Genomic DNA, 13,366 nt, shown 5'->3' on the forward strand with positions numbered 1-13,366 from the left:
CATCGTAAAACAACCCATGTTTTAACAAGCTTTTTTGGGGAGCGCGCATTAATCGACAGCCTTGGGGAGGACAAACGGCCATAAAACATCGCTGCCGCTGAAAATCGAACCGTTAATATCGGGTTTTAGCATATTAGCCTCACTGTAAAACTCCTCCTCCCGCTGTTACTCAAGCCTGGAGAAACACGACTCGCTGGAACTGGATCGCGTGTTTTAATGTTCTGTTCCGCAGCGCCTCGAGTTAGGTCGTGCGTGCGCGCCCCCGATCATAAAGATAAATTAATAGCTCCAATAATCTTTAGTGGCTATAAATTTAACGAATCTGTCCACGGAGTCGTCTGTTTTCATCGTGCTGGGAAGAGTTTTTAGTTTCTCTACTCCTTAGAGGGTTCTTCTTCAGTGGCTTCCGTCCGCTGAACCGTTCCGCAATCTCCAGCGAGGGTAAGGCCAAACTTAAGATAGCTCGTGGTCTGATCGTACAGCGTCAATATGTTGGAAATCGAAAGAAAAGAAACCGACTGTGTTGAGGTCGAATTTTGACAAACCCGTTTGCCGGCGATCGGTAAGAGGTTTCTTAAAGTTTATTTTGATTTGGGAATAGTTTTGTTTTTCGTTAAGCAGTAATCATCGACAACCCATTTTATGTTATGGTCTTGTTGTGGTTTCCTTTGGAACAATGTTGTTTGAGGTAAATTAACTGAGGTCTATTCTTTTAGCACCAAAAGGAAGGAGAACCCCTACTCCACCACGATCAACCGGCCGACCATTTTGGTGGCGCCGTTCAATGGAGATATAAATCCGAAGCAAAATACTTTCCGTAACCGCTCCTTTCTTCCGTACCAAAATATAGTTTCCGCACGGAACCCGAGCGTGTATCGCGAAGGATGAACAAAAAACACGACATCTTTCCCGCCGTTACATTGGCGTGCGGACAACATGTGGCGAGAGACGAATCTCATGATGTCAATTCAGGCTGATCGACTATTACGAAGTCAATGTCGGAGAATTCTAAGGCAACACCGCGGGATCTCCGCGGGAACTTGCGTTTCGTAAGCCTTTTGCTTACTCGCCTCTGACAGGTTTTGCTGCTGGTGCCGATGTGGTTCTTCTTCCTCACCAACCCCTCTGGCACCCACAGCGAAAAGGGAAGGATTCGTACCGTCGGTTTCGTTGTCTTCTGTCGGAATTTGGAGCAGTAGCGCCACGGGACACCGAACCGGGTCTGTTTCTTTTATCTGCTGTTGTGTGAGACTTGTTACTTATTCTCTCTGCTCCATCGATGTCCGCGAACGATCATTAGCTGGCCTTACGAAACCGTTCTCACCTAGCGCGAACGCGATCGTCCGGTTCCTCGCGACCGTTGGGTGCTCGACATGGTCGCATGTGGTCAGCGGGATCGCGACTCGGTTTCGATATCCACACCGACCTCCCGCTTTGTTTTGAAAACACGATGAAATTTATAATATGAACAAATGATTATTATCGATACGCGCCTGCCTACTCTTCGAGATTCTCACATCTTCCAGTGGGTACTGTTTTCTTTTTGATTGGAGAAGAATTTATTTCCTCGATGAACGGACCACAGTTATGCGCTGGTCGTGGGCCACGGCTCGATGGCGATGTCTCAGTGAGCCACAGGGAAATTATGTCGATGGTGAATTTACGATAATGATCGTGGCATGCGGTGCGGGGTTGATAGTTGCGTCGATTATGATTTAGGGGGCTCTCAACAGCTCGGGACAACATGTTGAACGAAGATCGGTCTCTGGACGTTGGCGGACCAACAAGGGAACGGTTTTATGCATACCGCCGTTTCCGGTGATACTTTATGGGCGGGCATTGCCTTTTCGGGCGATTAATTATCTCATTATGTCGCCAGATGCAGTAGATATCGTACATTAAACAGGGTTTGTGATGTATAATGCCAAAATGTGTCAGAAAAGAAATCAGAAAGATAGGATAGTTGTAATTAGTTTGGTAATCCACAGTAGTGTGCTTCATGAATTTTGTTTGGTTGATGTAATATATTTTGAATCAGCTTGAAAAAGTTTCAACTCTTACGATTCTTCAAGCAAAACATTCAATTTCATTTGAAGAACTTTTTTCTCATTCATTTCTCGAACCCGTCTCTTCAACAATCAAATTAAAAGGGTAGGATTTCCACTTGAAACGATTTATCGTACCAGCAAACCTTCTACTTTCAAGACCGAATTGCAACTAGGCAGTAATAGTATCATCATGACACGGCTTTGACTCTCTTACCGTATTGGAAAATTGATGAAGCATACACAATTAATTCCGACCGGTGCTCCGGCAGGAACATCTTCGAATCGCAATCCAGAAGGTTCCGCTACGTCGCATTAATGTCACCGAAATTGAATACCTTTCTCCACGCATCCACCAGAAAGCAGGTAAATCGCGTGTCCTTTTATTTCCCCATCAAAGGTAACCGCTGGTTACGTCTTGGGAGATGATTTTCTCTGGCATCCTTGGAGTGAGACAGTAACCATCTTATTTTTCAATATCGATGGGATTAGACCACGCGATTGTCGTTGCTAGGCATCTGTTCGCCAAGAAAAGAGGCTGCGGTGATTCAAAAAACCACTTGATAGGTTGGTGTAACTCTATACACTTACATCCGCATCGGTACAATTCTACACGTGGTTAGAAAGGAAGGGCAATGATAAGATCGTAGAATTGCCGATACCCTGATCTGAGTGATGTATGGAATTTTCCTTTCATCTGCTCCTTAATCTTTCACTGGAGGAGATGCGTGAAAATATCCGTATGGTATCCTTTTCGCCATTGAGTACGAATTCTTTCTCTGCAACGTGTCCTTTAACTCACTCGCTTTTGTCTCGCTTGGATTGGCTTTAACCATATCGCACCTTCCATTGATATCATTATAGAAAAGAGGGTTCTAGGCTATGATAAAACGTACAATTCTTTATTTTTATTCACTGTTCAGCAGTGAGCCGAAGGGAATCGCTTTTTGGCTATGGTGGATATATATTTATATTGAAATATTCGTGAGGTGAGATAAAATTTGATGTCGAACAGGGTCGTTCTCCGAAAGGAAGAAACAATTTTACGCTCGTGGCGCGTTACAATCAATTTATCGATAAGAGAATCGTTTCAGAAGAATGATTCCCTAGATGGGCTATAAAAATTGCAAGATGAAGCCCTATACGGAAGTAAACGGATGTAAAAGGATTCATTCTCGGTGGATTGAAGGAGAGCTAAAGTGTATTTTAAAAGGTGTTAAGTGGAAAATTGCTACCTTTCAACGCACAAGCAATCTTCCATTGATTTCGAAAATGGCAAAATGATACGATGGGATGTATGGACCACTTCGTGATTGCATTTCCTTTTACAATTCGTAGGCATTGATGTCTGAGAAGAGTTTGCTTCATAGTAGGATAGACATGCTTCTTTAAAGCTGCCTGATTTTGTAAAGTGTTAATGTTTGAAAGTCTACTTGAACTTGTTGCGTGTTTCCGAGCCATGATAAAAGCCGACCTAGAGGCAAGAGTAGGAAAAGGGCCCATCACCTACGACAACATACGCTGGTATTATTTATTTAGTCTCACCTAATCCGGATGAGCCAACGGAGAAGCAGCCAGGAAGCAGCCGTACAAATACGGAGCGAAATTAATTTCTCGACCAGCGGGAAGCGGGAAGCCTTGGTTGCCAGCTCCAATCCAGCGAAGCAACATATTTCATCTGAAAACTTGCACCGATCCACCCGTGGCTGAAGGGCAACTTGGTTATCTTTGCCTGCCATATCCTCCGGCCATTCACGTCACGCCATGCCACACCCTCGCCAGGTAATCCAAAGAAGTTGAGACTTTAATTTCGAAAATCTGCCCAATATCCTTCGGCCGCCGGTTGTAAGCGGAAGCGTTCGGCTAGCGGTCTCCGGTTTTGTGCCGGTTGCCTTTGTTCCGATGGAAACCATGCAAGTGGTTACAAGGGTGGGGATGGGACGGTAATTAGTGCGCTTGGATAATTGAGACATTCAGGTGGTGCTCGTCCGTCATCGTTCGATGTCCGGTGCGCGGTGGCCGGATAATTTATGGAACCCCTTGAAGGCTCCCTCGATTTTTCCCAAAATCGCCTGTCCAACCTCCGGGCAGTCTGATGCACCTGAGGGATATTAGTACCGATTCACCGAAATTAGCTGCCAAGCATTAATCAACACGCTGACAGTGGTCGCGATCCGGAACCGATGGCGACGTTCAATGCATACACACACGTACCGATTGTCCCTAATCGGCCAGGTGCATTGGACTTACGGGGGCTTCAGCAGGGGTTTAATGTTGTTTCTAATTTCCCATTCCTATATGACGTATTTGCCTGCTTTTTACGTTCGTGCATATGCACACCATCACTCACAGTTGAGCATATGTAATTCCGCTCGCCACGAACAATGATACAATTATTTGACAATCAAGTCCGCGGCCCACTGAAGGGGGTGGTTCGGAGCTACAGTTATGTTTTTGATGTGGTCGATTGCTGCAGAGAATGAGTTGTACCCAACTCGGCACCAGTGTTCGGGTATTACATTCCGAGGGAAATTTGCACCAGAGTGTGGCGAGTGACGCCATCCCGCTTTGCACTCGCTGTCGCATTATGCTTTTTCGGGGTGAAATGCATGGATTTCGGGAGAAATAATTTATGCAACGTGTGCTAATTACCAAACTCCAAATGCGATTGCTTTTTCTCCCTCACATTTTCTATGCATGGCCGCCTGTCGCCGGGTCGGTACGGGACGGTGAACCACGGGCTCTGATTGCGTGGATTTGATGGTTTTATTATTTATTACCATCGTATGGGCGTGGGTGCGAGCGCGGGCAATGATTATGGCGCGGTGCAATCATAATTGTCGACATGGAATCTAATGAGGGCTTGATTAAATTCTTCACCGATCACTCACTCGCCTGCAGTGCCGTTCGTGTAGACCTCTTCTATCCTGCCATCATATTATTCTAGGTGTAGGAATAGTACCAGACAGAATTCCTTAGCGCATACAAGACAATCTATTTTGAAAAATGTTTACTTTGGTTCAAGGTTATTAGAAGCTTTAATTCCTCAAGACTTCTTAACGCGATATCCAGTTCTCGAAAATATCTGATGTTAAAAGTTGTTGATTTTGAAAGCTCTACAATTGTGCCTTATGTGGCTTTATCTAAACTGAAGAATGTTCAGATTTCCGATTAAGGTCTTTGCTAATTTGTTACACTGAGACGCCACACAGGTACCTCTCGCTTAGCTTTACCATGACCCACGATTCAGAGCGTTAGTCCGTCACTCGCTCGTTCTAGGGAGCGACGTAAGTAGTCTTGTCCTAGTCGCGATTATGTCGAACCAGTTTCACCTGATCGTGCATGCTGCTAAATTCAGCTTCCCATCATCAGCGTTCCCGGCGGCACAGCATGACTCCCATTTCGTTAACTTCTCTTTAGTTCTATGCGATGTCGGCAACAACTTCCGACCAGGTTTTTATTCGATCGAGCTCCGTTACCGCGGCGTGTTCCCGGCGGGGGCCGTAGATTGACGGCTCGGACTCGGAACACTGCAGTGTTCTGGTTGTTGGCTCTCCTGCCGTGCTCGATCCAACCAAGGTCGCAAAGGTGAATCGAAACCGCGGACGGCAACGGAGGACTGTAGTCGACCGGTCCCGGGCATTATTAATTTAATTGGATTTTGACAATCGGCCACATTGTATGCCGTCACTCCTGGTGATCGTGTAATTTTTGGGAGCTCACATTCACTCAAACATACACACATGTGCTTGTTGTGTTTCCTGGTTCTGTTTCCTCCCGCTTGATCTGGACGATGGCCATGAGGCACACAGGTGGGGAAGCTGTGTTGTAGCGACTGATGAAACTCGTCAGAACATCGTTTCGATGCTTTTACCTCGTTCCCGGTATTACCCTCCATGGGGGGTTTGTTACCCTTTCATACCTCCATTGAACCCAACATAAAAGCGAGCGCTAACGGCAACGACGTTACATCTCGACCGTAATTGATACACGCGATTAACGCACCAGGGACACCGGCGGAACTTTTCGTCTCAAATTTGTCAAAAGTTGGGCCACCGACTTTCGCCAGCCATCGTTGGGGAAGGCCGATTACCCAGGACAAGGGTTTGCGTGGGAGCTCTGCGACTGTCTCTCATTATCGAGTGATATTGCTCAAAGGGTTTTCCGCTTCGGTTCGTCAAGGTGTTGGTGTTCTGGCTGAGCGATCTTAATTGGGGACGGCATGTTCTTCCCAGGACGGGATACACCCTGATCGCTTTAAGCTTCCCTTAGCCACCTAAAGTGACAAGGGTTTCATTTTGTGTCTGGTGCGGTTTATTTGTTTACTCTGAAATATGCCATTCTAAGAGTACCTATTTGTTTTGCAATGAGAATGGTACCAGTAACTTCAAATATTTGTGCATTTTTTAAAAATGAATATTATGTTGCCTTTTTAAGAAGCAAATACAAAAATAAAGATTAACAGAAGATTTTCGTTCCACTATCGCTATCCAGCGTGGTTGGATGTTTTCTCAAGCACTTGTTACCAGTTTCGTGTTGTTTCGAGGAGATTTTTCTTCCCCCAATGTGCGCCTTGTTTAATTTGCTAGCACCGGGAAACGGAGGAAACAGTTATCAAACAATCATGAAATCGGGCTGCCTCTAATGAAGCACACAACGTGCGTTACCGGTTCCGCCGGGGAAAAAGTTCCCGCCTTCTGGCCAGCTGGGGGTAAAAGTTAGCTAGCCAACGTTCCTACTTGCTAGCTCGAGCTGAATGGAGCGCAAACCGCAACGCTGATTAATTATTTACTCCTTAAAGAATTCTAGTAGCAAAATGGGGAAAATATTGCCCTCTCCGTTCCTTTCCTTGCCCAGGCTACCGGAACTGGGCAGCACTACGGCGTTTCAATTCGTTCTGTAATATTTACACTGTTTGCCTGTTACTCTTTCCGCTTGCTGGTGCTTCTTTTTGCAGTTTCCGCCGACTCGGACGCCGGCGTTTGAGGCTGTGACATGGTTTGCAAAGTTTCGTCCCGGTCGTCCCACAAGACTTTTTATTAAACATTCCAAGCGTCGGATGTGTTTCTTTCTTTTCACGCCTTGGCCTAAGTTGCTTCCATTTCCTTGTTCCTCCAGAAGGTACACGATGCTGTACGTCAATGAAAGGATGCTGAGCAAGAAACCGACGACCGGGGGGCAAGGAGTGAGTTTTCATTCTCTGGTCTTTCCGAACAGATTCTTGGCCTGGGAGAGGTTCCAAGGGGACCATCGAAATGCCGAAAACACAAGGTGTTGTCGATTCGCGTTTCGGATTTCGCACAAGGAATAGGCGACACGGTCGATATTTTTTAAGCACTTTAGGAAGGCTAAAAATTTAGTCTGCTTGCCGCAAGTGTCGGTTCGCGAATGACTAATTTTCGTTACTTTATTCTCCTTCGTTACTTTATTCTCCTTCGACATGCCAACGCCCTCTACATTTAGTTGATGCTCGTTTGTCAGCAGATCGTCAGGCATCGACTGCACTCGATCGAACGTCATTAATTTGCTGACCGATAATCTGTCAGCAAATTATTGACACTCCCCTCCGTGCGTTGCCTCCAACGTACTCTCCTCTCGTTCGATCTGTATTTTGGCGAGTTTGACCGCCGGCCGCTCCAGTCTCGTTCCCTTCGCCGTCAGCACTACTGCCTTTCTAACCACACCGTCTCGTGAGATCGTTAACTTCTCTACAATTCCGCGTGGCCAGCAGTTTCGCGGAAGGCTCTCGTCCACGATGAGAACGGCGTCGCCCACCTTCATGGGCTCGACTGGCTCAAACCACTTTGTTCTTCGCGTAAGCGTCGGTAGATAGCTCTTCACCCATCGTTTCCACAGGACATCCGCATAGATTTGTGTAGCCTTCCAATTGTTTTTTAGGGCTATTGGTGAGTCATCCAGCGGAAGGAGGGGCTTTGTCCCGGACGACGAACCCAGAAGGAAGTGATTTGGTGTGAGTGGTGCCTCTTCCTGGCGATCAACGGGTACGTGGGTGAGGGGACGGGCATTGATTATTCCCTCTGCTTCGACCAGCATTCCCTTCAGTATCGGGTCGGTAGGTAGATGATGAAAGGGCATGCCCTCGAGTGTTTTCTTCACTGTTTGTATCATCCTCTCCCAGGCCCCGCCGAAGTGAGGTGCCGACGGCGGGTTGAACGACCATTTCATGTTCGGGATATCAAGTTCTTCCATCAACCTCTCCTTATCCACTTTCTTCATAGCCTCGATCAGCTCCCTATTTGCTCCGACGAAATTAGTACCCTGATCGCTAAATATTTCGATCGGAGTGCCCTTGCGCACAATGAAATTCCTGATCGCGAGAATACAGGCGTCGGTGGAGAGCGAATAGGCTACTTCTATGTGGATAGCGCGTATTGTGAGGCACGTAAAGAGGACAGCCCACCTTTTCTCCGTTCTTCTCCGGCCTACTGACACAGTGAATGGGCCGAAATAATCGATGCCGGTGTATGAGAATGGCCTAGCGAACGCCGCAAGCCTCGCTGGTGGAAGTGTACTCATCATTGGCGTGGATGGGGCCGCGTCACGTACTCGGCAGAAGTAGCAATTATTTTTTGCCCGTTTGCAAGCTCGTCGTAGCGCAGGGATGTCAAATCTCGCCCGAATCTCGTTTATAACAGTTTCAGTATTAGTGTGACGGAAGCGGCGATGATATTCCTGCACTATGAGGTCGGTTACGATGCTGACTTTCGGGAGGATAATTGGTCGCTTCATGTCCGGAGTAGCCATTTCACACGCATCTATTCTGCCCTTTACTCGCAGTATTCCCTCTTCGTCGATGTATGGTGAGCGTTTGTACAGCTTACTTGTTTTGGGTAGACGAATTGTTGTGGATAGACCTGGCGGTTTTAGCAGCATGTTGTACTCCGCCGGATATACTTGCCGTTGCACTTCGCGAAGTATTATCCGCTCGGCTTTTTGCAGCTCCTCTTGAACTAGTGGTCCTGTGTTGCCACTTTGCTTGCTTCGGCAATTCATGATGAAGCGACTGACGTACCCCATGGCGCGCAAGAGCGTTCTCCATCTAGGGAAGCGTTCGAACATGATTAGTGGAGCCGGCGCGATATGATGCGTACCGATGTAGATTCGTGCTTCTTCTTCAGTCTCCGTTGGCGTAGCTTGCAGAGGTGGCCACTCCGTAGCAGGTTTTCCTAAGAACTCCGGTCCTGTGAACCATCGGCTGTTCGTCAGATGGCGTTGCAGATTTCCCCACTTGGTGCATTCGTCTGCCACGTTATGCCGCGTTGGCACCCACCGCCAGTCGTCGATCGTCGATTTTTCCAGAATTTCCGACACTCGGTGGGCTACGAAGATGCTATACCTTCTGTGGTCCGAGTCTAGCCAACACATAACATCACGCGAGTCGGTCCATAGTATGCATTCGCTTATAGGCTGGGTATGCGACCGCTGGATATGAGATGCTAACCGAGCTCCGACTACGGCTGCTTGCAGTTCCATACGAGGCACGGAAACGTACTTAAGTGGAGCTACGTTCGCTTTTCCGCCTACGAGGGACACTTCGGTCGTCCCGTTGTTTTCGAAGCGAAGGTATGCTACTGCCGCATACCCGTCTTTACCCGCGTCCACAAATACGTGCAATTGCACTTTTAACCCATCGATGGTAACGTATTGACGGTAGCACCGCGGAATGCTTATTTTTTCCGTATAGCGCAGACCCGACAACCATTCCTTCCACCAGTTATCAAGATCTTCGTTTATCGGTACGTCCCAACCGGCACGAGTTCGCCATACCTCTTGAAGGATTACTTTCAGGAACCAAAGGTACCCTGCTATGAGGCCCAGGGGATCGTAGATACTCATCAGCATCCGGAGTACCTGTCGCTTCGTTGGCGTTTGCTGACCATCTAGGAGTTCGTGATCTCGTTTTGGAGTAAGTTTGAAGTGGAAGGTGTCCGTATGCCAATTCCACCACATTCCGAGGATTTTTTCTACACTAACTGAAGAATCGAAATTAATTTCTTTTAGGTAGCCGACATCGCAACCGAAGTGGATGTTAACGAGTGTCGAGTTTGAGCGCCAATTATGTAATGCAAAGCCACCTTTCCCGTGAATCAGTTCTACTTCTTGCGCTAGCTTCAGTGCCTCCTCCTCTAGTTCAGTGCTGGCGAGCATATCATCTACGTAGTGCTGCTCTTTGATGCACTGTACAGCACGAGGATAATCTGTGGCAAAACGCTCCGCATTCAGGTTCTTCACGAACAGTGCCGACGCAGGAGAGCACGTCGCCCCGAACGTCATGCGTGTCATAACAAATTCCTCGGGTTTGTTGTCGGCGTTGCCCCATCTCCAAAGAAAACGCTGACTCTGCATGTCCTTTTCGTTGATTTTAACCTGATGATACATTTCCCGGATGTCTGCGGTAATTGCGAATTTGAATTCGCGGAACTTATGTAGCACGGCAGGTAGCTCAGTAAGTAGATCAGGACCGGAAATTAGATTTGCGTTTAGAGAGGTTCCCTGATGAGTAGCTGCGGCGTCCCATACTAGTCGCATCTTACCCGGTTTATTCGGATTCGTGATGGGAAAGATCGGGAGGTACCATTTCCTAGCGTAACATGAGGTCAGTTCCTCTGGCAACAGTTTTCTTACGTACCCTTTGGAGAGATGCTCCGTCAGTTTTTCGTTGACTGCGTTGGCTAGATCCGGTTCTCGCTTCATACGTCTTTCCAGGCACTCGAGTCGTTTTAACGCCATTTTCCGATTATCTGGCAGACTGATATCGTCGGATTTCCAAAGCAGGCTTGTTTCGTAACGTTCGTCGATCAGGCGTGTGGTCGACTCGAGTATGGTCAGGGCTCGTTCATCGCTCCTCGAGAGTATCGTTACCGGGCTGTCGTATGATATATGGTCCGTTAGAAAGTACTTACGCAGGGTATCATCAAGCCGCGAGTCGGCTTCTGTGCAGGTGCACATGTAGACACTGTGAGGCTGTCGTGACGTCGGGGTTCCCTGAGTACCGCAGATGACCCATCCGAGACGCGTCTTGGCTGCTATCGGTTGTCCGGGCGAACCTTCAATCGTCTTAAGCGTGGTCATGAGATGCAGGTTGTCTATACCGATCAATATACGGGGAGTCGCCTTCGTGTAGCCCTTGACGTCCGCTGCACCGAGGTAGTCGTAGGCTGCCGTCAGTTCCTCCACAGCTAAGGTTTGTTGCCGAAGTGCCAGGTCCGCCACCGTATGAGCGTTCCGCATGACGTAAGTTTTCTCGGCATTGTCGGCGGCCGATATCTCCAAGGAAACGGTGCGAGATGCTGGCTCTTCGCGGGTAAGCTCTCCTGTCCAGCTTAGGCATATGGGGTTTGGGTAGCCCTCCACGCCTAGCTCCGCTAGCAGGTCCTGGTCCATTAGAGTTACCGCGGATCCGTCATCCAATAGGGCGTAGGTGTTAATGGACTTCCCCGCCCCGTACACGGTTACCGGAACATACTTAAGTAGCGTTTTGCTTCCTGCTACTACGTGAGAAAGGCTGGACACTACGTTAGACTGGGTTTGCCGGTCCGGTCGCGTAGGGTTGTGTAAGAGCTTGTGGTGGTAGGCGGAGCAGCCCGCTTCTCCACATGGCCGTGTAACGTGGCAGCGGCCGTTATGCTTCCACAAGCAGGTGCGACATAAGCGCCAGCGACGCAGACAGTTCCATCTTTCGTCTACGGTGGCGGCGAGAAACTTCGCACAGTCAGGACCGGCAGGGCAGTCGTCCTTATTGCATACCAGACAGCGTGGTCGATCGTTATCCTCCGTTCCCTCATGGTGGCTGTACACTCGACGGACCTCAGCACGCTTGGGAGCTTCTTGGACTGGTGGTGTCACGAGGATTGCCGCGTCGGTAATGGCATTCATCCATGTCCCGAAACTCTCAAGCGACACTGTCGACGGCATTGCGCGCCTGTGTAGGCCCCAGTCCAGTCGTAGATGGGGGGGGAGGCGGTCAACAAGCTCTTGCAGAAGGGCCGCGTTTACAAGTTGCTCGTGTAGACCACTATTTCTAACGGTGGCGCACAGCTCTTCCACTGCAACACCGTAGTCGACGATGGTCTGCAAGCGCTCCATCTTCGGTGGCGGTGTCTCCCTGATCTGCTGCAAGATGTTGTTAATCAGCACCTCGGGTCGACCGAACAACTTCTCCAGCGTGTCCATCACCTCAATAAGGTTACGAGGTTGATGAAGTCGACATTGCACGGCTCTAAGTGCTCGTCCCGTCAAGCACTCCTGCAGCCTCATCACATTCTCGTCGTCGGTGAAACCGCACATCCGAGTCGACGTGTCGAAGCGGCTTTTAAAGCTGCACCACTCGTCCGGGTTACCGGAGAACGTTGGTAGCTTTCCGGATACTACGTTGCGGGCAGCAAGCTGGCTTTTTGACAGCTCGGGTTCGTTCGCGCTCGCCTCGTTTCTCCAGTAACTGGGCATCGTGGAGCTTGACGCCAGTTTGCTCGCGTACGTTAAGGTCCTTCCGCGTTGCGCAGCAGTCACCCGGCTAAGCCCGACCTCGAGCTGCTCCTGTCCACGAGCACGTTCTCTCCGCTGTCCCTCGAGCAGCTCGCAGTCGCTGGCATGCTCTTTCTCCTGCCGCTCCCTTAGCTGCCGCCGTAGGGAGTTGATTTCCCGGGTGATCTCCCCGGAGGTCAACTCTTCCTTCGATATTCCGGCGCTTCCGCCCTCGCACTTCTTGCACTGCCACTCTTCCGTCACCGTGGCCTCGGTCAGTTCCACGCACTCGAAGTGGAACCACTTTTTACAACCATCGCACTGCGCCACGCGTTCGTGCAGCATGGCGAAACACCAGCCGCACATGTCCTCGATGGCGGTCGACTCCATTGCCATCTTTGGGTTCGACATCTTCCTTCTGGCTTCCCTGGCTTTAGCAGCAAAGCGTGGGATTTTTTCGTGAAAAGTGTAGAAATCCGGATTCAGCGGCGAATGCGGGCGCGATCTCACTTTTCTTGACACAATTAACTACGAAGTTGGTTGGCAGTAAATTTTTAGTGTTGTCGATTCGCGTTTCGGATTTCGCACAAGGAATAGGCGACACGGTCGATATTTTTTAAGCACTTTAGGAAGGCTAAAAATTTAGTCTGCTTGCCGCAAGTGTCGGTTCGCGAATGACTAATTTTCGTTACTTTATTCTCCTTCGTTACTTTATTCTCCTTCGACATGCCAACGCCCTCTACATTTAGTTGATGCTCGTTTGTCAGCAGATCGTCAGGCATCGACTGCACTCGATCGAACGTCATTAATTTGCTGACCGATAATCTGTCAGCAAA

General features: G+C 48.8%; 1 protein-coding gene across 1 annotated transcript; it reads right to left on the minus strand.

The window, feature by feature from the left end:
• Positions 1-7,595: 7,595 nt before the first annotated feature.
• Positions 7,596-12,926, minus strand: LOC131289667 (uncharacterized). The gene is made up of 2 exons (XM_058318965.1): positions 8,888-12,926; positions 7,596-8,419 (listed from the first exon to the last, which is right to left on the minus strand). The coding sequence occupies exons 1-2, from the start codon at positions 12,924-12,926 to the stop codon at positions 7,596-7,598; spliced, it is 4,863 nt and encodes a 1,620-aa protein (XP_058174948.1).
• Between the last annotated feature and the right edge of the window lie 440 nt (positions 12,927-13,366).

Source organism: Anopheles ziemanni, chromosome 3 (genome assembly GCF_943734765.1).
Source record: "Anopheles ziemanni chromosome 3, idAnoZiCoDA_A2_x.2, whole genome shotgun sequence".
NCBI lineage: Eukaryota > Metazoa > Arthropoda > Insecta > Diptera > Culicidae > Anopheles > Anopheles ziemanni.